The sequence below is a fragment of the Amphiura filiformis genome, unplaced genomic scaffold (genome assembly GCF_039555335.1).
Source record: "Amphiura filiformis unplaced genomic scaffold, Afil_fr2py scaffold_67, whole genome shotgun sequence".
NCBI classification, from domain to species: domain Eukaryota; kingdom Metazoa; phylum Echinodermata; class Ophiuroidea; order Amphilepidida; family Amphiuridae; genus Amphiura; species Amphiura filiformis.
This window is the reverse complement of record NW_027305531.1, coordinates 190367-216603: the sequence shown is the minus strand read 5'-3', so window position 1 is coordinate 216603 and position 26237 is coordinate 190367. Positions and strand designations below refer to the sequence as shown.

The 26237-nt window shown below is 37.1% G+C and overlaps 1 protein-coding gene across 1 annotated transcript; it reads right to left on the bottom strand.

The window, feature by feature from the left end:
- Window positions 1-6684: 6684 nt before the first annotated feature.
- LOC140144624 (uncharacterized) lies at window positions 6685-8040 on the bottom strand. Its single transcript, XM_072166438.1, has one exon. It carries the CDS (start codon window positions 8038-8040, stop codon window positions 6685-6687), a length of 1356 nt encoding a protein of 451 aa, XP_072022539.1.
- Between the last annotated feature and the right edge of the window lie 18197 nt (window positions 8041-26237).

The following is a 26237-nucleotide window of genomic DNA, read 5'->3' as shown; positions in this document are numbered from 1 at the left end:
CGGAATATAACAGGCATCTTGCATTTTTTGAGACATTTTTCAAGATAATTCCTACTCTCAACATTGTCAATAATATGTTTAAAGGCCAATATCTCAATTTCCAATTTTATAATACCATAACTTACGAGCTCAATATCATAGGCATGTCCGATTTCATTGGAGAAAACGGCGTTGTGGAGCAAAATATCTCTATATTTAAGATATGTAAAAACCTCAAAATTGATAGCCTGCCCTAAAGTGTCTCCTTTTGACATGACACGTCACATATGACTTCCAATATACGCCGTAGAAGTGACGTAGTTAATCGGATTAACTACCATAGCAATCGATGAATACAATTTTGACTATACCGCCCTGCACTACAACGTTCACGCGGTACCGATGCATTGAACCAAATGTCAAAGAAAGGCTGATCACTCGCACCTGTAAGATAAGTATCTTTGAAAAGAGCGGTATTGTATTCAATCTATGTTTGCTGACATACACAGGTGATTAGTGCAATCTGCTTTCAGTGCAGGGCGGTCTATTAAAAAAATGTATTTATCTATTGCTATGGTAGTTAATCCGATTATGACGTCACTTCTACGGCGTATTAGCTAATGACTTTTACTGAAGCAATTTTTACTGGAAAAAAGTTAGAAGATAGAGGAGGAAAGAGAGTGTGTGTGGGGGGAAGAGAGTGTGTGGGGGGAGGTAAGGGTAGGGAGAAAGAGAAATAGATGGGAGAGAGCATTGGAAGTGAAAAGAGAAGGGAGAGGAGAGATCGAGATAGAGGAGATATCGAATGTAGGGGAGGCGAGGAGGGGGGAAAGGAGACACTTAGGGAAGAGGAGGTTATATAGGTGGGGGAGAGGGGAGCCTAGGTAAGAGGTATGGGTTGTGCTTACCGGGGATAATAAACTAATTCATAATCAAATCATCTCCATGCATCGTTTATGTTTCATACAAACAAACAAACAAAGCCCCACCCCACCCCTCAATATACGCGCATGTACATGATTTCTTGGCCTAGAAGTCGGGGTGTAATATGCCACCTTCGACAGAGAGCATCAACTGTCGTCCGCTGGGATAGATTTCCGATAATCATGATAATAATTATGTTAGCACAATAGGCTATTGTATACTTATGGTTATATACATGGAGCTATTAAAGATGGAGAAGCAATAGATTATGTAACGCAGTGTTCCCTTGTGCCGATTTGATTTCCGACAATCTATTCCTCGAAAGGTACCTTTTGTTCGGGACAAAAGGATTCCGCCATTAAATCGGTGAGCTGACCTGACAGTGTATTAACGCTTTACCTAGCAGGCTACTGTCAATAAGTGATCAAACGAAAGTCGCGTGAAAGCGCCTACTGGAACGAAAAGTACCTTTTGTTACCATACAACCCAAGGGTGTGATTGAGTAGCCGTAAGCACAAAAGGCACACATTAGCCGCCGATGTACAGTTCGTTGTCACCCACTGACTTTAGGTGCTTCATTTAAATAAATTGAATGCGCTGGCTGATCGATTACACATCAGAATGTATTAAGGCTGCCATTTCCGCATGTCTAGTACTGTATAATGGTAATAGCTACGTATACATGTAACATATAATAAGTACCGGTATAGGCCTATATAAAAGTTGTTTCACAAATTAACATTTTATTTTATTTTAAGAAGGAAATTGGCATAAACAGTGCCGTTCCGAAGGGGGGCAGCTCTTCTGTGAGAGGTCTCGGGAGGGGATGAGGGAGGAAGAGGTGGAGGAGGGGATATTAAGAATGAGAGGGGGACTGGAGGAAGAGAGAAAGAGGAAGAAATGAAGAGAAGTAAATAAATAGAACGGTAAGGAAACTGATAGGAATGAGAGGGGAAAAAAGTAAGAGAGGAAGAAGAAGGGAAGCGAGAAAAGAAGAGGGAGTGATACTTTAGCAAGGAAAGAATAAGTACAGAGAAAGGAAAAGAAAGGAATGACAAATAAATGTAGGCCTTATAATAATTATTATAGAAACTAAACACAGCCCCCCCCCTAGGCCTAACACTAACAGCACTACAGGCAGCCATTAGATGATGTCAATGCCTTTATGCGTTACGTAATTAAAACGCCCAGTCAGATGTATTTCACACCTGCCAAGCACAAGTTACCCAATTTCGAAAATTTAACGTTGAATGTACACTCTCATGAATATTGATTGGCAACATTTTCCAATATTCTGCGTAGCCGTACTTCTTTGATGTTGTCTCAGGCAGGTCATGGATGTAGATGTTGAATAGCAAAGGAGCCAGTACAGATCCCTTGTTATTAAACGGCGAAGTATGCTTTGCTGTCCGTCACTGGTCTTCAGTACGAAGCTCCGGTTTGAGATCAGGTTCAGAATAATAATGAACCATACGTCTGTCCGTTATCATACGAAGTGAGTCCCCTGTGCCATACGGTGTCATAGGCAGTTACATCCACGAAACCCGTTAAATATGAGGCACCTATTAAATAACACGCTCTAAAAAGGCTTAGGAAAATTCTACAGAAACGTTCAAATATGCAAAATTTCCTGCTCGCTACGCTCGCATAGTCCATTTAAAGTTTGCAAATCTGGAAACAAAACGTTTCGCATGTGCCGCATGTGCAAAGGGGATAAAGATTTTTTGGCAGGCCGAGATATATATTGTATAACAAGTATTCTTGACATTTCTTGTCAGTCTTTGCCCTTGCCTATAATAGTTCTTTACGTAAAGTGTACGTTGTCCGTTACATATAAATAGCTTTCAGAGAATGTCATTACCGACCCCGTTTGTGCAGCTCCATCTATCTCAAGCCCTCCTCGGCCATTTGGAATTGTCATAATATAAAGAGGGCGTAGTGTAGGTTACCTGATTAGTCATGAAAAGTCCATTTAAAAGAAAATTTGAAATAATAGCAATGTGTCTAATAATTATGTTGTCATTATATCTTCTAGGGATTAGGAATTTTCAAATGGTCCTCCTCCAATGACTACTCGGTTTGTTTGTTTGTTTGTTTTTTCATCCCGGGCAGGGCGGTAGCTAGAGGAGTGTAAAGTGTGTGACACCCCTCAATAGCCATTTGGTTAATCTATTGCCAAAATATGGCCATTTTCGCCAATAATAGTGGTTTTCAGTGATTTTGTATCCTGACAGGGGCACACAGGGAGTACAGAAATAATTGGGGAAAATACCCCTCCACCCAACCGTGGCGCCCGGGCTGTGGCGCCACCACAGCAAGGGAACAAAATGAGGGTAGAGACGAAGATGACAATGGGATGAATATATTGGCACAACGTCTTTTTTGTACTATAGCGCTATCGGTGCCCGAAGAGGTACCGATGACACTTTTTATTGTACCCTGAATGAAAAACAATAACACTATTCAACTCTTAATTATTATGCTTGTTACAATTTATTACATCTCCAGGGAGTGATGTTAAGAGTCATCGGTACCTAACTGGGCACCGAAAGTTCTATAGGACAAAATTCGATGTGGTGCCTTAAAAATTATAACAAAATGAAGGTTAGATTACATTCTTGAGATTTTAATGGATAATTTCAAGATTAACAATGCAAATGTACATGCTTTTGTTTATTAAATGTAAATTAACTTATATAACGCACAACAAATTACATTAAAAGACTATACCCAGCAAATCCAAAATTTTGCAGATAGCGTTTAAATGTCGGGTTATAAAGGGTATTATAAAATGGGATAAAACTTTTGATAGTATTCAAATCATTTTGGTAAACTTGCTATAATTAACACATCATAATATAATGTTATTTAAGTTTTGACAAAATATTGTGCAAAATGGTTTGCCAAACATAAATTACAATGATATTTTGAAAACATTTTTTAAATGTTGTGGTAGTGTTTTTGTTTAGAATTTTTTTAAGCCTTTTAAAAACGCGTTCATTAACCTTTATATTAACTTGACATTTAAATCACTGAAAACGGAAACATGATATTGATAACCTGTTTATAACGTTTTTAATACATTTTTTGTTTGCTGGGTAGGGGATAATATGCGGTGACGAATTATCACCACAATACAATAATTGTTTGAGTACATGCAGTCTATGATTTATCAGTTTTTCTAATACATGCATAAATTACCTGCATGTAGGTCTATATCAAAGACGTGTGCCCCGATCGACAGCCTCATCCCCTCACCTTTTGCTATCACAATGGAGACTTTAGCACAAAAGAAAGCTCATATTTTTCTCATATTTTCTCTATGTTAGGTATGTTCATAAAATTTTGAAGTTCAATATTTTTAGCTGAAAGTTCTTTCATTTGAAAGAGAATCAAATTACCTAAACAATAAGGGGTCAATCATGTTTCTAGTGCATATACTTTTGAAGTTACAGACAAAAATAGTGTCACCAAATTGTCCAAAATTTTGTGTGTGAAATTGTGACAGCTGGCACATGTACAATGTACACTACTGTATGTGACCCCAGATGACCTCCTATTCTTTACTGTAAGAAAGCTGTTTTGGATGGTCTTGATTTACACACAAATTGCTTTTGAGCTAAATCGAGTGTCGACTTGGTGGAACATGGATTGCACTATGTGATAGTTTATGAATCCATTATTATCCCAGTACCAACATAAGTCAACATCACTTAGGTTTTGGTTGTCAAAATTAATTTTTAGTAATTTTTTCCATTGAGCCCCACAGTAAAGCCATTTTTGGACCGTACAGGCACATTCCACTTCCCTATGGACGAATAGCGCCACCTATAGTGTGAGATGTGAGCCTGGCTATCTATGTAGATATAAATAAACAGGAAAATTATTTGTTCCGAAGAGCAGATTTATCTCGAAGGTTTGTTATTCCGAAAGGTTTTTTTCTTAGAAGGGGCATTTTTCAAAATATATATATGAGATGTCGTTGCTCCGAAATATTAATGAGTGAATGAGGTTCTTTCTTTTTAGAATAATGTTCCTTTATTCTATCGCTCTTCTTCACAATTTAATACATATTTGAAATTTTACATTTAGTTTTTAGTGTGTTACTACGCTAAAACGTCAGTATTCATTTACAGGTTTTTTTTTTTTTTTTTTTTTTTTTTGAGTACATATCTGACACATAACTAACTACATGTTTATCAATGTACAATTGTGCTTCAACCATATAAAAGGTCATTATTTCGAGGGCTTAGAGCCAGAAGTAGCTATGTCCACAATTACATGTTACTCATTTCGGCAATAAATGGACGGTTAATTCTGCCCTCTATAATATAATGTAGCTATGTAAGTGACTTTGGGGTATGTACATGGTCACTTGCGTCTAACCAACCATGCTAACTAACTGTTAAAGGGACCATGTATATACCCCAAAGTCACTTGCATTTATTATGGAGGGCAGAATTAACCATCCATCTGTTGCCGAAATGGGTAACATGTAATTGTGGACATAGCTACTTCTGGCTCTAAGCCCTCGATTTCGTTTCATGTTATATAATATAATATTTATTCGGAATAAAATATACACACATGCGATAGAAATAAAACAAATACATAATACAAATTTACATACAAAGGCCATTCAGTACTTTAACTTGAAGTACAGGGTTGCTCAAAAAATCCTTTTTGACTGCATTTTGTATCTACCTCACAAAATTGTATTACAAACATTTGTTCATTTATTATACCGTATTATATACTATTTATTATAATACGCTTTGAAGAATGGTGTAAACATCTAAGACAAAGTCAACTTTATTTATTGTACTTATTTAAAGAAAAGTGGCACAAATCTATCACTGGCAAACACTGGATCATGGAGTTTCACAACATTTTTTACATAAAGGAAAACCATATTCAATTATGCATGGTCATGTTGGTGTCGATAACAACGCCGAGGTTCCGTGCAGAAGATGATGTTGAAACGTCGACGTCGCCAATATGAAGAGATGAAATCGGTGCAGACGGAACAAAACGAGAATTGAGGTGAAGAATCTCAGTTTTGCTGTCATTTAGCATGAGCATGTTTTTCACCATCCAGCACTTAACATCCTTAACACAGCGTTCGACGATGGGTATGACAGTGTCCGATTCACAAGGATTAAAGGTGATATATACTTGTGTGTCGTCAGCATAGATCACGCATTGAAGGTTATGGGCGTTGACAATTTCCTCTGTAGGTGATATGTACATTGTAAATGCAAGAGGGTCAAACACCGATCCTTGTGGTGCGCCACGCGTCACGGGTCTGGGGTTAGATTGGGTGCCATCAATCAGAACTGACTGTCGACGCTCATGCATGAAAGTAGGATTGAAGCCACTTCAGTGCCAGGCCACAGATACCGAAGCGAGTCTGTAAACGACGAAGGAGTGCATGATGATCTATCGTATCAAAAGCCGCCGACAGATCCAACAGCACCAAGATGACTTCACTATGTTGATCTACGGCACGGAGGATGTCATTTGTGACCCGGATAAGAGCTGTCTCGGTGCTGTGGAACTGTCGATACGCAGATTGAGCTTTTGCGTGCAAGCCATTGTCAGATAGATATTGCTGAAGTTGAAAAACAGCAGCAGGTTCCAATATCTTGTGCAAAAAAGGCAAATTGGATATTGGACGATAGTTCGTCAACACGTTCGGATCTAGCGTAGGCCTTTTGATCAGAGGCGAGATCAGCGCAGATTTCAGATCAGCAGGGATTTCGCCACGAGAGAACGACTCATTTATAATTTCGGTGATGGCAGGTAAGAGCGAATCAAGCATCTCTGCAAGTAGCCATGTCGGAATGGGATCAAGGGTGCAAGATGTTTTGAAGACTGCATGATGATCTTGCGAACTTCGTCATCAGTAACCTTACAAAACTTTACAAGCTCAGTTTTGCAGGAATCAGATATATCGACAGACAATGTTCCAGGATCAGTGCTGACAAGCTGCGAGCGAATGTTGTCCACCTTGGAATCAAAGAAATCTTGGAATTGCGCTGTGAGATTGTCTAGAGAGCAAGAATCTGGTAGCATTTTGGCTGGCTTAGCAGTGGCGAGTTTGTCAACAGTGCGGAAAAGTTCACGTTGATTGCAACTCGTGAGCTTGGTGTTGTAGTATACTCTTTTTGCAGACTCAAGCGAAGTGCGATAGTCAGAGCAGAAGGAATGGAAAATGTCTTTATCGATAGTAAGACCAGACTTGATCCATTTCCTCTCCAGACGACGTTTCTCTCTTTTTGACCCACGGAGACTTTCGTACTCAGGAGCATGTTTATCTAATGCTACACGCAGCACGGAGTTATACTTCTTAACAAGAGTAGAAGGATCACGATCTTCAGCATCATCAAACAAACAAGATGATTTGATATCATTTTGCATATCATCTCTGTTAATATCGCGAAGCTTACGAGATCTAATGACAAGTTTACTAAGCTGAGGTCTTGAAACATTTATGGCACAGCAGACAGCATAATGGTCAGATCTAAGACCCCGAATCACGGTAATAGGATCACTGACTAAATCATCGCACTGTCGCGAAATAATGAGGTCAAGCGTATGACCATGCTTGTGAGTGCTTTCTTTAACGTGTTGCACAAGATCCGCCGACGCCAAAATGTTAAGCATAGTAGAAGCATCAGAATCATTTAAATCGTCAACGTGGATGTTAAAGTCACCGACGACAGCGAACTTTCCTGGATAAACAGATAAGTCCTCCAGTAGTAAGGAAAAGTCACTGAAGAATTGCTTCATTGATATTGGATTAACCTTTGAGCGATGTGGACGGTAAACTGTCAGTAAGCGGAAGGAAGATTGATTTGTTGAAGTTATCAGGAGATCCACACTCTCAAACGACTGAAAGTTTGCAGCAGTGTACTCTTTGACCTGGAATTCCTTCCGATGGATGATACATATGCCTCCACCCCGTCGAGCAGTTCTGGGGGCACAATGAACTTCATAACCTGGTAAGGTGACTTTGATATCTGCAAGGGCATGGTTGTCACGGTGATCTCCAGTAAGCCACGCTTCCGTTACAGCAAGTATATCAAGTCTTTCTGAGATAATGAGATCGCATACATGAGTTGCTTTGTTTTTCATTGATTGTGTGTTCCATGTTGCAAATCTGGTGTAAGAATTCTTGCTGAGTTGAGTGGATGGAAGTAATGGAATATGACGAAGATTGCTTTTGTTAACAGTTCTTACAAATTTACTTGCAGGGTAAACGTCCTTTCTGGCCTTAATAACCTGTCTAATTATACGTTTTTTATGAGTTCCGCCACGACAACCACGAACATTTACTTCATAAAGATTTTTTTAAAGCGATCCTTTAGCAAAACAGTTGTTGATCACACCTTTGCTGACACAAAAGGTCGTGGTTATAGCAAAAAGGACGCATGATACATAAATTGAGTCAAAGTACATAGAGCTATCGACGAAAACAAATCAATATAGTCGATTAAGATGATCGATTACAGGTAACATGGTATACGGTGAGCAACCAATATGATATCAACACAGCAAATTCATCACGATAAATTGTCACAAAATACATAAAAATGGCGAAATTTAAAAGTTCTTGCAGACAAAATAGTTGATCTTGGTGTACTTACAGATCACTTAATCAGAAGCAAATACAGCCTGTCTCAAAAAAAATTGTGCAAGTGAAAAGCGCCCTCTTTGGCAATTAGAAATTACCGTTGTGACATAATGCTTACATCAACGTCACGGGCGTAGTCTTGGCTCTCAAATGCCGTTTGTTCTGTTCAATTTACTTGTTCCAATTTCGAGATATGTTTATTTAACAATGAAAGGGTAAAATCACAATTGTGCCACTTTTACTAGGAAGAGAGCTGTACATGTAAATCAATGATAGATGATGTTGATGCGTCTAATGCACTCCCCCTTTCGGGGCGCATGCATTAGACGCATCAACATCAGCACGCGTTCATTATTTTGTCTAATGTCTCTCCCAACAAGTAATACGCGTTCATTAACCTATAACATGTATAAGTGCGCAATATTTGTTTGCCTTTTAACATGTCTTAAGTGACTAAGAGAACAGTATTTACCATGATAAAATGGAGAATGCACATGCAGAACAGCAGAATGTGAAATCCATTTTTACAGCAGAATGTGAAATATTTATTTATCTTTTAATCTCTTTTAAGTGGAAAAAGAGAATCATCATTCCTGCATCATGACAAAACAGTAAAAACAGTCAAATTTTTTTTATATTGTGTAATTGATGCATTTATTTTGATTTCACGAAGGAACTCTTGATAAACTTGATGCTATCAATGTTACATGTAAAGCCCTCTTCCCTAGTAAAAGTGGCACAATTGTGATTTTACCCTTTCGTCTTTAACTAAACATATCTCGAGATTAAAACAAACAAATTGAACAGAACAAACGGCATTTGAGAGCTAAGACTACACCCTTGACGTTGATTAAGCATTATGTCACAACAGTATTTTCTAATTGTCACAGAGGGCGCTCTTCACTTGCACAATTTTTTTTGAGACAGGCTGTAGATATTTCATGCTTCGAAACAGTTAAAAATTGGTTTGACAGGCACAGTCGTAACACTACGTGCAGCAGGTCGAGATCAGCGCATTAATCAGAATAAACTGTTTAATGCGGCACTTCAAGAAATTATACGTCACCTAGACTGGGAAAGTAAGGGCATTAGCATAAACGGAGACAACCTGAGTCACCTTCGCTTCGCAGATGACATAGTCATAATAACAGACAATGCTGAAGCAATCAAGTGGGTCTAAAGATAAACATGAAAAAGACAAAAGTCATGTTCAACCAGTTCGCCACAGAACAGCTGGTCATGGTAGGGAACACAGAAATAGAAAAGGTGGACCAATATGTGTACTTAGGACAACTAATCAACATGACTGACAATCACATGGATGAAGTAAAAAGGAGGACTAGGGCTGGTTGGTGTGCATTTGGCAAGCTCAATGACATCATGAGAAGTAAGATGCCAACTTGTCTGAAACGAAAGGTTTTCAACCAATGTGTACTACCAGCCATGACCTATGGAGCTGAAACATGGTCACTTACTAAGAGGATGGAGCAAAACTGAAAACTGCACAGCATAGCATGGAAAGATGTATGCTGGGCTACACCAAAAGGGACAGGAAAACAGTGGCATGGATCAGGAGCCAAACAGAAGTTACAGACATAATCCACACAATAAAGATGAAGAAGTGGCATTGGGCTGGCCATCTTGCAAGATAATAGATGGACAAAGAATGTCACAGAATGGAGGCCTTGACTGGGCTCAAGACACCAAGGCAGACAGAAAGTCAGATGGAGGGATGAGATAGCAAGTTTCATAGGGATCAGGTGGATGGCAAAAGCAAATGACAGGAAACTTTGGTGCCAACTTGGGGAGGCTTTCGCCCTGCAGTGGGCTGAATACGGCTGATGATGATGATGATGATGATGATGATGATGATGATGATGATGATGATGATGATGATGATGATGATGATGATGATTCTATAGAAATAGTGATAATATAGCATTGCATAACATTACACAATGAAGAACTGCTACAAATGTATATAAATTTTAATGTTATACGCATTGTTAGACAGCGAGGTAATGGGCTATTCCAGAAATTAACTGCACCCCTTAGGAAGACTTTTTTTACTTTAAAACTTGAGAATTCCGCGACCTAGTCATTTGAAATGAACATGATACATTTTTGAGAATTCCCACTGCTGATTGACGATCATTTTCTTGGAAATTCCCAAGGAGAACTTATACTTATATTGATTGGAATTTCATGTCCTCTTTATGGGGTGCAATTAATTTCTGGAATTTAAGATCAATAACCTTGTCTTGGTCTCGATCTCAGTCTCGGACCTGTTGGTTTCAGTCTTGTCCTCGGCCCTCCTGATCTCGTGTTCGAGACCGGCAAAATAGTCTGGTTATGAGACAGCCATTCTGCTCAAACAGTTTTCATAAATTGAACCATTAAATATTAACTTAAACCCACGGGACCTACATGACCTACTCATTATTAGGTCCGATTGTTCAAAACATCATATCGTCGGTCGCAACACATAGTGGCGTACGGTGATTTTGGTCAATTTTATGAAATTTGGCCCAACGGTTTTATATATCAAGTTCTTCAAGTATACCAAGTTAGAAAGCTTAACTATGCTTAATTAATAAATAACGTTAATTAATTAATTGACTTATGTTAACAATCCCGTAAGAATCCAGTATCTTCCGTTTCACAAACTGACGTACGATCATCATACGCCATTATGTGAAACGGCGAAAATCGGATTTGATGACATTTAGGCACATCATCCGTCAATAATTTGGCGTACGCTTCAGAAACCAGCCGAAAACCCCAAATCTTCCGTTTCACATAGTGGCGTACGTGCGACTTACGCTTCAAAAACCTGCTGAAACCTCCAAATCTTCCGTTTCACATAGTGGCGTACGTGCGACTTACGCTTCAAAAATCCGCCGAAACCCCCAAATCTTCCGTTTCACATAGTGGCGTATAAGTTTAGAGCTAGATATATCATGTAAAAGTTATTCCTTTTTAACTATTTAAGTTACAGTTTAATAGTTTAATCCTTTAACTTCAATTTCAAATGTAATCGGTCCACTGAGAGATAATATTGGAGGAGTACTGACTATGTTATTAGTAGCATATCCTTCAAACGCGTTTTTCTCGGAAATTTATTTTGCGTTTGTCCTGCACGTACGCCACTATGTGTTGCAACCGACGATATGAATTCATTGTAAACAAAATATATCTCAATCTCCCGAATAAATTTCGTTAAAATCTGTTTTAAGCAATTTCATTGGTGCATTTGTCCAAATAAACATAAGAATGTTTGACAAAAGTGGCAACATTATACAGTTAATCCCAGCAAACACAGAAAAACAGTCTCGATATCGGTCTCGGATAGGCCGACTACAACACTTGACACGGGTGTAGGGGATCGGTCTAGACAATCCTTACCTTCGGTGTCTGACACATGACTAGTTATCATGCATTAATGATACTATTTTCAAGCAAGGTCTCAGTCTCGGTCTTGGTCTCGGACCTGTCGGTTTCAGTCTTGGTCTCAGTCTCGGACAAGCCGGTCTCGGTCTTGGTCTCGGTATCGGACTGATCGGTCTCGGTATCGGTCTTGGTCTCGGACTGATCGGTTTCGGTATCGGTCTCTGATAGGCCGGTGTCGACTACAACACTGGACCCGGGCGTAGGGGATCGGTCTAGATTACAATACGGAACTTTAATCATTTTTATTGCTCCAGTCAAATGAAATAGCATTCCCATGAACATGACGCCTACAATATATCCACAGCAAACTACCGCGGCTGTTGGTATACCGTACCAGGTATTATAACCACCAACAGCATACCAAGCAGTGAACAATGATGTGTTGGCAATGAATTGTGTAGTCAGAGCAAGACACATCCATATGAAGGAGAAGTCACTACGGCTACGAAGTATTCTGTAGAAGAACCACCAAAACGGGCTTATGAACATGCTAGGGAAGCTGCTGATTACTAAAGTCTCAAAAAAATAATAGCAGAGATCCACATAGCCCTCATGAGGACCATAATGAAATGAAAACATCGTTAATTCTATAAAAATCACCACCCAATATACAGCGATAACGGGAAAAAATTTCCAGGTGTAATAAGATGCAAAGAGTGCCATTGATATCACAGTTGGAGAAATTGTCAGTAGAAGCCACACCAACAGACAAACGTGAGCAGCTAGCCATTTGTTGTATTTACCATCTAACATGTTACACCAAAGATCTTTGATATATTGTATTGAAAGTGTTTGATCTGACATGTCGACGATGTTTAGGCCTACTGCTCCCATTAAGATAATGTCGTCCTCTTCGTCCACGTACCATGATCTGGTTACCCATATCAACGAAACCAAGGAGAACACTGCACTGACAACTGAGAAAAAGAAGAAAAAACGTGTCACATATCGCTAAAATATCAGATAAAAACATTGCCTTTATTTTGATAGATTGGATACTCAGAAAGAGTTCTAAATAAGGGAGTGTTCAGAAATACTTTGGTGGGGCTGGAAAATATGTAGGGATCATAAACTTTTAGTAGCGAAAAAAATCTTCCAGTAAAACAAGAACAAAAAGTATGGGATCATTTTGAAAATTAATAATTGCGAAACGCCGGCGGTAGAGATCAGCAAAAAATGTGTATCTCAGCAATTCCCGCGATTCCGCACTAGTTTTTATGAATAGAATACAACAGCGGATACAATAGCGAATACAATAGAACTCTATAACGGGTAAATAAACCTCGTCGCGCTGCTAAATTCCACTTTGTCTTTTTCATAAACTAACCGTTATTTCATTAACTAACCGTTATTTTTCAAACTTTGGAAAACCTCGACCGAGGTTTTTAATACTGAAATAAAAGACATTATTGTGAGTGAGGCTGTAAATGCATAAGTTAGAAATTTAGTTCGGGATTCATGAAGTATCTTTAGGTAGGACATCAAATGTTTTATAGTGGTTAAAGCCATAATATACGATTTCGGGCAAAATTTAATTTTATTGAACTGGAAATATGCTGAAAGTAGAGTCTAGGCATTCTTGCTAATTTGAAAATATGTTTTCAACTTTTGTTACATGTATTTATTGAAAAAAAAAATGTGTTTTGAAATCTTTAATGTGACTTAAAACACAATTCTGTATATTTAGCCTAATAATATTCTTCTGATTACAAAAATGTATTTTTTTCAAAAAAATAGTGAATTTAAAGGTAAGAAATGCATTTTTTACCAAAAACCTTCATTTTAAAGTAAAAATTCAAAAAATCGGTATTTTGACCATTTGATCAGTATTTGGTGAGCTATTGATGTCTTTTTGGTGTCAAATTAAAGCTACGCAACTTTTCTTGACAATTATTTGTAATTTTTTCATATAAAGTCATTTTAATGTTGAAAAAAGGCAAAAATCATGTTTTTTTTATCATTTTTATTAATTTTGGTTTTTCAAATGTTTGAAATATTTATGTCACTTAAAACACAATTCTGTATGATAAGCCTAAGAGACAATATTCTGCTGATTACAAAAAAAAAAATTTCAAAAAAATTGTGAATTTAAAGGTAAGAAATTATTTTTTTTTACCAAAAACCTTCATTTTAAAGTAAAAATTATAAAAATTGGTATTTTGACCATTTGATCAGTGTTTGGTGAGCTATTGATGTCTTTTTGGAGTCAAATTAAAGCTACACAACTTTTCTTGACAATTATTTGTATTTTTTTTCATATAAAGTCATTAATGTTGAAAAAAGACAAAATTTGGGCAAAAATCATGTTTTTTTATCATTTTTATTAATTTTTGGTTTTTCAAATGTTTTGAAACATTTATGTCACTTAAAACACAATTCTGTAAAATAAGCCTAAGAGACAATATTCTGCTGATTACAAAAAAAAAAAATTTCAAAAAATAGTGAATTTAAAGGTAAGAAATTAATTTTTTTTTACCAAAAACCTTCATTTTAAAGTAAAAATTCTAAAAATTGGTATTTTGACCATTTGATCAGTGTTTGGTGAGCTATTGATGTCTTTTGGAGTCAAATTAAAGCTACACAACTTTTCTTGACAATTCTGTATAATAGGCCTAAGAGACAATATTCTGCTGATTACAAAATGTATTTTTTCATGAAAATAGTAAATATAAATGTGCGTATTGTTGCATTTTTCTAAAACACCCATTAAAAAATCTAAAATCAGTATTGTGACCATTTTCTCAATATTTGGTGAGCTATTGATGTGTTTTTGGTGTCCAGTTAAAGCCATGTAACTGCTCATCACAATCAATTGTAATCTTTTTCACATGAAGTACTTCTAGTGTTCAAAAATACCAAAGCTGAGCAAAAATCATGGTTTTTACCACTTTAATCACCTTTGTTTCTTCTAATGTTTTTGAAACATTTAATGTGACTTGAAACATAATTCTGTATGTTTACCGTAAAAGGCAATATTCTTTTGAGATTGCAAACATATCTTTTTTCATGAAAATAGTGGATGCAAAGGTGAGAAATGCATTTTTTTAACCAAACGCCCTCATTTAAAAGAAAAATGCTCAATTTCGTTATTTTGACCATTTTATCTGTACTCTATTTGGTAAGCTATTGATGTCTCTTTGGTGTCACATGAAAGCCATGTAATTGTTTCTGGCAATACATTTGTAATATTTTGGACTATAAAGTACTTAATCTAACTACCAAGTTAAGTCTATTATACTTTAGAATAATTTGACAAGGGCAAAATCAAAATCATGGAGTTTAATGTAGAAACCAATTGCGAACTTCATTTACGCAACCACTTCTATAGAAACACCGACAATGGTGACCGATTGATCACCATGTGCCAGGAATACAACCTTAGACCTGCCCAGTTGAGCTTTCTCCAGCCCAGAAACCGTCATTCTATTTTACAGCAAGTTATAGTGTGAGTAATTATTTCTGCAACTGTAGTTCCTACAATACAGTAGAATTGGATTCCGTCCAATGTATCCTCAGTATCCTATACTTCTTACCAGTCTGCGAACTAGCAAAAGGAAACCTGCCAAAAGACCCAAGTTCAACTGAATGAAGCTGCAAGAATCTGCTCTGAGGCTTTCTTGACAATTATTTGTAATTTTTTCATATAAAGTCATTTTAATGTTGAAAAAAGGCAAAATTTGGGCAAAAATCATGTTTTTTTATCATTTTTATTAATTTTGGTTTTTCAAATGTTTGAAATATTTATGTCACTTAAAACACAATTCTGTATGATAAGCCTAAGTGACAATATTCTGCTGATTACAAAAAAAAATTCAAAAAATTGTGAATTTAAAGGTAAGAAATTATTTTTTTACCAAAAACCTTCATTTTAAAGTAAAAATTATAAAAATTGGTATTTTGACCATTTGATCAGTGTTTGGTGAGCTATTGATGTCTTTTTGGAGTCAAATTAGGTAGACTGACAATATTATTTATAAGGTTTCCTGCAGTAGAACGGACCCGCCGCATATCGCGAATCCATTGTTTTATTTATACCGCAGGCCGCCGACCCAATTAAGCGCGCTTCAGACTCCATATTGTACGTACAATATTGTATGTACAATACTTTTCGTGACGTCAAAAAGTATTACACGTGCAATAAATAGTATGTACCGGGAAAATATATAAATGCTACAATCATAGGTTGCTTAATTGATACGGAGTTGCCAAATTTCTAAGAGTTCTAAATTTAGTGAGTGCACGGAATGATGAACATCTTTTAATGTCTTCTTGTATTCAACCATGGTAGGTATCATAATACCTACCATGATTCAACTGTACTTAAATTATTATATAATCAATGGGCACCTTTTTAAAGTTAATATCGTATTAATACTAATATTAATAATATTAAAATTGTAATAATAATATAAATGGCACATTCAGATCTTATTCATTTATTTATAGATTTAATCTATTTAGGCCTATTTATTTATTTATTGATTGATTGATTGATTGATTGATTGATTGATAACTGATTGATTAATTGATTTAGAGATTCGTTTATACTGATATTTAGTCATATATTGATTTAGAAAGTTTAAAAGTATTATTTGTAGGCCTTTTTATTTATTCTGGTTCTGATTTTATTGATACTGATATTTTTGTTAATTTTAAAGTTTTGGCATAGCATTCGTTACATTATAACACGCTGTGTTATGAATTTGCAACACCTTTTACATATTGATAGCGTTGAGGCATGTTATGATAGGCCTACTTATGATCATCACAATACATCCATAAACGTGTTAATGCAGTAACCGTAGCGTTAGGGGCACGGAAGCCCCCCCCCCCCCATTGATCTGAAATATTAGAAAATCCCATAAGAAAACTGCCGAAAACGGCTTGTGACCCCTCCCCCTCATCAGAACCGGATGCAACGCCTTCTATACTTTTTCATTCATTAATTATAGGCGTATTAATAGTAATGCGTTGAGTTTTTAAAAAGTAATATCCGCCTTTTTTCTTTCTTTTTGAAATGACATACGGTACTGCTTGTTACAAAAACAAATCAGCATGGAAAACATTTTTTTTTCGTCAGAGGCAGATATTTGGCCTATTCAGTGTCATAAAGCTACAAAATAGACGATCTTTTAAAATCATTTTTAAATATTTTTTATTTATTTTTCAACCTTATTGTTTGTATTTGTAATGTTCACACAATCTGAACATGTGCTTGTAGGACAACGATTTTGAATTAAACATGTTAATTGTGATATTTTAATTCCTCTAGAACACCACAGTTAAGCGTCCAAAATTGTAAGTGGGTTTTCTTTTATTTAACCTCGTTATTTCGCTAAAATTACTCCAAAACCCTCCTAAGAGTTGTTGTTACTAATAAACATTTCATAATTTTGGGCAAAGGATAGCCAAATAGTTGACCGAAATCGTATATTTGCACCAATATTTGACTGAAATCGTATATTAACATTACCGCCCCTTCGTGGCTTTATTGCAAGCCAAAGTGTGAAACGAGATTACTTGAAATATATATTTCAGTGTTGAAAGAGATTCAACCCTACGAATATATTTCTGAAATATGTCTCTCTGATTGGTTGATGGTCAAGAGGATTACGGCATCCTCAAAGCCTCTTGCTGTAATTCTCTAATCGATATTTATTATAGGACCGATCTTCTGAAATCCATACAACCGGACGGTCAAATGAAATAGTCTCGAATCATAATTTGTGCACGATACAACGTTGATACGTCAGATTTCGGAATTTTATTAAAAATAGGCATAAATCACATTGAACAGGTTGAATGCTGGCAAAAGTAGATAAAATAACTATGGGTCGAATTTACATTAATCAGTGTCCTGGGGCCAGGATAACATTTAGGACTCCTTCGAATTCTAAAACAATACTCCGCCAAATGTCCTTGCTTTCATTTTCTCATTTAATTTGTTTTAATTTTAATTAATTTCTTTATCCACTGGCTCTCTGGTAAATCCGGTATTGCCAAATATTTCTTGTCCATTACCCGTGTTAATCTATTTATTTATTAAAATGAACCATCTATTAAATTCCTATAATACAATGTATAGGCCTAGTGTATTTGATAACAAATTTGTTTTTATTTTTGATTGGAATTTGGGTTCCATTACACAATTTCATAATAAGATATGTTTGGGCATGGCGGAATTAGTATATGATTAAAAATAGACATACTCTTAGGCCCCCTTTTTTAATGTTTGTAGGCCTACATTATTGATATCAATATTTATGTACAAAATGCAAAAGAATGTATATATATTTGATTGTTTTGTAAACATTAAATTTGATGTTTACTCATAATTATGTCTGGAAAGTCAGGGAAAAACTAAGGAGTATCGGTATTTAGTTTCCTGGGAAAGTGGATCAGATGAGCAGTGAGTAAAAACATTTGCCCTAAATCTTTATTTGATTTTTATTGTTTTATGAATTTATTAGGGCTACTGGTAAAGTGCAGAAAAAACCTTCAAACGCACTCTAGGATTTTTCATCAGCAGCAGTAGAAATTTCTCTTGCATAGATTTTCTGGTGACCTCGCTTGGATTTAGCAAACAATGAACCGTCAGGGTTATAGCGCGTTATTTAATCTGATTCAACTCGTCGTGGCACGTATATTTATTGCACGTGTAATACTTTTTGACGTCACGAAAAGTATTGTACATACAATATTGTACGTACAATACGGAGTCTGAAGCTAGCCTTAAGCGCTCCACAGACTCCGAGTATTGTACGTACAATATTGTATGCAACATAGCTACGTTATTTAATCTATTGCCATTCTATTTCCAGTAATGTTTAAGTTCTAACGAATGTTTGATGACGAAAAATCGATAATATGTTACATGTAATATCTAGTAGAAATATATTATCGATTTTACGTCATCAAACATTCGTTAGAACTTAAACATTACTGGAAATAGAATGGCAATAGATTAAACGACGTAGATATGTTGCATACAATATTGTACGTACAATACGGAGTCTGAAGCTAGCCTTAGACGCTATCAGCTAATCTGCTTTATCACGAGAGTGTGAGACTGATCAATAAACACCATCGCATCAACTCAATACGAAGCCTACCGCGGTAAGCCGCAAGCACAGATCTATTTACATACCTAATTGGCAACAAGGAAGAACAAACATTGTCACCGTCTACTCGATCGATCGGGAGTATTTACCCACTTGTGTTGTCACCGATTTGAAACTCATGTCCACTTAAGGGATCCAAAATGAGCGTTTATTGCGTTTCGACAGTATTTTTTGTGGAACATGAGAGCACCTCAGACCTATCGAGTTGCATTCTGAATACGAAGCATGTCTTTCTGATATCAAATAATTTTCATTTTTCAAAATCACAATATAATACAAATTTTATGACAAATTATAAAAATTTGATATTTTTCACATTTTGATATATAACAGTCCTCGAAGTAAATTATATAAATCTAATGATATATTCTTAAAGTGTATGTAGCAGGGAGGAAAAGCCGACGGTCAATTGAAAATTTTGACCTTTCATATTGAAGATATGGATTTTTTCCCAAAAAGACCTTATTTTTGTTTGGTGTTTTGGGAAAAAAAATCCATATCTTCAATACGAAAGGTCAAAATTTTGAATTGATCGTCGGCTTTTTATCTCACCTACATACACTTTAAGTATAAATCATCAGATTTATAAAGTTTACTTCAAGTACTGTTAAATATCAAAAATATCAATTTTAATGATTTGCCATAAAATGTGTATTAAATTGCGAATTTCAAAAATCAAAATTATTTGATATCAGAATGACATTCTTCGTATTCAGAATGCAATTCGATATGTCTGATGTGCTCTAATGTCCCAAAATAAATACTGTCCAAACGTTCATACCCCAGCCCTTAATATCTTAAATCATGATTATATTGTGAAGTTGATAGTTTACATATAACTGTATGATGTTGTGGAGTTGATAATATATAAGATATAACTGTATTGTATGTTTATATTTTGCTGGCGATCACAAAGTGTACTGTGTTGTCCGGGCAGCTCCGGTACGGGGGTATATATGCAGAGAAGATATGAGACAAGTTGTCAAAAGGGATGAACTGTTATCGTGGTCGTAGGCCTATAGGCCTTCTGATACTATCAAATAAATTTAAGGGCAATGACAACGCCCCTGAAACTTTTGAATTAGACCTATAGCTTTTAAGAGCTAATTAGAATTAAGAAGCCATTCTGGGCTACTGATGTCTAATATGACAAACCCTGAAAATAGACCTAGGCCTACTCATTTTAAAATCGCCGGTAAAAATTGTTTTAACCATAGTTTAACCCGGGAGTTTAACCTAGTCCTAGAAAGCTTATCTTTTTGATATCAACTCACCAACTTAGGCCTAAATGCGCCTAATATTCCTCATTGTTGTAAGGCCGTATAAAATTAATGTTTTGGTTCTCGTCCAGAGGATTTTCATGAATTGATGAGGGAGGAGGTGTTTTTTTTTTTTTTTTTTTTTTTTTTTTTTCCAATGTAAAATTAGCATTTTTTTAGTTTTTTGTTTTTCCAACAGTTTTTCGAGGAAACGATGAGGCCTTTTTTTTTTTTTTTTTTTTTTCAAATGTGAGATTCTGGGGATAAACCCCCTAGAGTACCACAAAAAGACTTGGAAGTGATGCTTGTTCTCTAATAAACTTATTTATATGTATGAAGATTTCATAAATCATTCCAAAGTCTAAAAAAATTGAAAAATCTAAAAAAAAAAATCTGACAAATCCCAGAAATTGAGGAGGGAGGGACGAGAACCAAAATATTAATTTTATACGGCCTAATATTACATGGGCTATCGCGAGAACCTCGGATATACACGACTGACCACGACCGTCATGCAATCCCCTTTTCCGCATTGATAAATCTGCACAATCGCCTCGTGTTTATTTTTTTAAACGCTACAAATATCAGAATCATTATGAATATTAAATGAAAAGTATAATCCATGCAGGGTTCGAATTCGCCGGTTTCGCATCGCGGAATGCGATGCAAAACTTGCCAATTGCTATACACTTCCCTGCTATCATACATCACAACATCGAACAATAGATGATCGCAACATGTGCGATGCATAATTTTTCCCTATAAATTTGGCTCCATTTTGACTGATTCAGCATCATCCAGCATGTTCAGTGCTCAGAAAATGGCCTAGTAAAATTGTGTCTTCAACAGATCGCCAGTAAAATGTTTGCTAGTTTTATATCCAATCCATGTTTATTTACATTATGACTCGATTCCCCATGAATCATGCATGTCCGTAGAACTAAAACAGAACCTTTAATTATTCATCCCCGTAATATTATTCATTCTTCATAAAATATGTAACGAAAATAGTACTAGTATAGTCACCGGAGGGGGTTCCCATGCACCGAGTGCTTTTTTTTTCTAACTTACATTTTTGTAATCCTGAAGGTGTCTAGTAAATGAATTTTGATGTTCCCAAAATTAAATATTGTCCCATGGGGTTCATTTGGCGGCCATCTTGGATTCCGACAAAATTCAATTAAATTGACATAACTTTTGAACTAGACATCATAGGAAGACAAATGAGCCCATTTTTCGGGATAATGTGGACATGAGCAATCAAGTAAAAGGGTTATTTTCATGATTTAAACATGTTGGATACATTAAAATGCAAAATATTATGTCCCATGGCGTTCATTTGGCGGCCATCTTGGATTCCGACAAAATTCAATGAAATTGACATAACTTTTGAATTAGACATCATAGGAAGACAAATGACCCCATTTCCCCCTCGGGATAATGTGGACATGAGCAATCAATTAAAAGGTCTATTTTCATGATTTAAACATGTTGGATACATTAAAATGCAAAATATTATGTCCCATGGCGTTCATTTGGCGGCCATCTTGGATTCCGAAAAAATTCAATGAAATTGACATAACTTTTGAGCTAGACATCATAGGAAGACAAATGACCCCATTTTTCTGGATAATGTGGACATGAGCAATCAATTAAAAGGGTTATTTTCATGATTTAAACATGTTGGATACATTAAAAGCAAAATATTACTAAAAATAGTATCTTCAAGGCATACTCGTCTGTATATAATAGGAGCTCTTTTTGGTACATTGAGAAGGATATTTTGATGTTATTGATTTATTTACCATTTTCTCTTCTAGGTGCATGACTTAACTTATTATTAGCTAAAACTGGTGTTAGTGAACTAAAAATCGTAGCATAGTTATAGTGAAGTGGTGGATAATCATGCCAAAACGCAAGGGTGATAAAGGTACCGAGTCAGACTCACTGCAGAAACGTCCACCTGTAAATTGTATTTTACATGTGAGTGGTATTGAGCATCTAGATTATACGCCGCTCAGTAAAGTAAGGGGCTCCGCCACTGACAAGTTGGCTCAGCTACATGACATTTGCGACAAAAGACACATTGAACCTCATGATTCACCCTATCGCATGGATGATGTCTGTAATCACATTCCGGAGAGTCTTGCTGGTGTAGATGTATATAGAAACAATTGGATATCATCGAGGCTGCTACCAAAACTTTACTGAAAATCAATATCGTTTGAAATGTAGTGCAGGAACTAATGAAGCTTCAACATCACAATCCTCTCGTAACCGTAAATTACAATTATCAACTGTCATGCGACTGTTCCTCCAGAATGTATCTTTTACTGGAAATTAAAGTGTCTGTGGAAAGACTGAGAGACGCATCAAATTCCCAGTATTCAAGGACAAATACGGAGCATTTAAGGAGCCTACTTGGAAACAGATTGAGCCTCGGCCACTAGAACTAGGACTACATCGTCTACATAGCATGGTGCTAGGTGAGGACCTCTTTGCAAGAGAGGCGAATGAGAAGGTCCTACTTGAGAACCACATTATCCATGACTCGATCGCCTATGCCAAATTTCATCTAGTTGACAAAGGGTATATCACCAACAACCTGGTCTACAGCGGAAGTAACTCTGTCGCAGACGCGGTTGCTGGAAACTACCAAAGCACATACTGCTCTGCATTATCATTCGGCACCTCTACAGAAGCAAACAACTCGCCACTATTCTCAGTAAGCTGGATATAACTGTGACACTGAGACATATAACTTCGCCTTGGAACTTGAGACAGTGCTGGCCAAGGATCTTAATGAGGTTTCCACATCCCTTACTCAGATCATTACCGGTGAGGGAAAGGATGTGTTTCATCTCGAATGGGACAATCTAAACAAAACAATGACAAATATTCATGGGCCAAACGTGGTGAACAGCATTGGTGGGATATGATACAAGATGTGAATCCGGGTTTGATACCACTACTAACCAGGATCGGACTCTCCCTCTCTACGAGCGTACATATACCCGAGACCATGGCTTCTGTTCATATCTGTAGTCAAGTCGGGCCCAAATTTCCTGAGGGAACCGTGTTCACTCCGCCCATGATAAATAGCGAAATGTACTCAACATGTATCTCAAAGAATATCGTGTCTGATCATTTACACGGGAAGCAGTGGGGAGAAGCAGCCTGTCCCAGGGTTTGGTGGCTTCCTCTCAGCTACCGGTGTGAAACCCCAAAGAAAGTCAACTATCGACTATTTCACCCCTATCCATCACCCCTTCACCATCCGAGTGGGTCAGGAGTATGTCCTTGTCGTCATATGTGACATACTTCACAAGCATGGTAAAAGTGGAGGGGTCCTGTAAAGCGAGGTCGAGGGTCTCACGAGGAGTACATGTCTGTACAAGATTCAGCAAGGTCTTAGGGTTGGTGACCTCAACGTTCTCCTCCTCAATGAATCGCTCAATTAACAAGCGCTTCACCGACTGTTTAGAGGCAGAACAGTGCTTTGGCATATGCCTTCCCTGTCAATACACTACGTAGGCAGCCACTGGTAATGAGATCAGCCACCAAACCCTGGGACAGGTTGCTTCTCCCAATAGCTTCCACAGATGTGAACAGGATCAGGAGCACCTTGTTCCGCGCGTAGAGAGGGAGAGTTCGATCCTGGTTAGTGGCCCGGGGGGGCACTTCCATAGTGGATACGCATCATGTGCCTCGGGAATGACCCCTTTTTCAAACCGGCTTGTACCCAATGACCCCCTTTTTTGTGTTATGGTCCTACCTATTACCCAATGACCCCCTTTAAAAAAATCCATGTACTCAATGACCCCCTTTTTCTATTTCCTGCTATACCCAATGACCCCCCTTTTAATTCCCAAATTTAGGTGGTATTTGTGTTCTCCTCCAGAAATAATGAGATTTTTCACATTTCCAAGGTGGCCAAGTTGTTTTTACGCAGTTTGGCACTTATTTATGTGTACTTAATGATACTCTTTTGGCAATCCTGTACTCAATGACTCCCATTTTACTTTTTGTTACCCCAATGACCATCCTTTTTTCTAAGTTTCATACCGAATGACCCCATTTTTATTCAGGTTGTGTACTGAATGACCCCATATTTTTGTATTGTACATTTGACCTGAATGCCCCCTACTTTTAACATGGCCGAGGCACATCCCTGCCATTTTAGATAGGGAGTGCCCTCCCCGGGGTTAGTGGTATCAATCCCGGGTTTCACATCTTGTATCATTATCCCACCAGTGCTGTTCACAACATGTTAGCCATGGATATGTGTCATTGTTTTGTTTAGATTGTCCCATACAAGATGAAACACGTCGTTTCCCTTGCTGGTAATGATCTGCGGAGTATTATGTGGACACCTTAGCCAGCACTGTCTCTAGTTCCTAAGGCGAAGTTGCATGTCTCACAGTGATCCAGCTTACTGAAGATATTTGTGAGTTGTTTGCTTCTATAGAGGTGCCCGATACTAGTGCCGCCCGGGAGTGCAGCATGTGCTTTGGTAGTTTGGTAGAAGAAACAGGGCCACATCCATACTTATCTTTGAACCCCAGCTTATATGAATAAGTCACCGCGTCTGCGACAGAGATGATGCCACCGTAGACCAGGTTGTAGGTGATATAGCCTTTGTCACCCGGATAAAACTTGGCAAAGGTGATCGAGTCATGAATATCATATGGTTCTCAAGTCGGACCTTCAGCTTGTCACTTCTGTACTCTGGATTGGGGAAGCCACTTCTTTCAAACTATTGTATGATTGTACAGAAGACTCAGGGATGTAAGTAATATAATCTCCTTCTGCCCAACAACTCGGTCTTGAATGAAATCAAGGACAACAGTGAATGCCAGAAGATGTGCAGCAGCTTTACGATCCTGCTCTGTTTCAATTGTCGCTTTCGCTTCATCACGCAGGTAAGTTGTGTACTTCGTGTTGAAAGAATCGCGACAGGAATAGTGGAAATTCGCCTCTCTTGCAAACAGGTCCTCACCTTGCACCATGCTATGTAGACGATGTAGTCCTAGTTCTAGTGCCCAATTAGGCTCCTTAAATGCTCCGTCTTTGTCCTTGAATGCTGGGAATTTGATGCATCTCTCAGTCTTTCCAGACACTTTCATTTCTAGTCTTTCACAAAAGATACATTCTGGAGGGAACAGTCGCATGACAGTTGATAATTGTAATTTACGTTTACGAGAGGATTGTGATGTTGAAGCTTCATTAGTTCCTGTACTACATTTCAATCGATATTGATTTTCAGTAAAGTTTTGGTAGCAGCCTCGATGATATCCAATTGTTTCTATATAAATCTATACCAGCAAGACTCTCCGGAATGTGATTACAGACATCCATGTGAATCATGAGGTTCAATGTGTCTTTTGTCGCAAATGTCATGTAGCTGAGCCAGCTTGTCAGTGGCGGAACCCCTTACTTTACAGAGCGGCGTATAATCTAGATGCTCAATACCACTCACATGTAAAATACAATTTACAGGTGGACGTTTCTGCAGTGAGTCTGACTCGGTACCTTTATCACCCTTTTGTTTTGGCATGATTATCCACAACTTCACTATAACTATGCTAAGATTTTTAGTTCACTAACACCAGTTTTAGCTAATAATAAGTTAAGTCATGCACCTAGAAGAGAAAATAGTAAATAAATCAATAACATCAAAATATCCTTCTCAATGTACCAAAAAGAGCTCCTATTATATACAGACGAGTATGACTTGAAGATACTATTTTTAGTAATATTTTGCATTTTAATGTATCCAACATGTTTAAATCATGAAAATAACCTTTTAATTGATTGCTCATGTCCACATTATCCCGAAAAATGGGGTCATTTGTCTTCCTATGATGT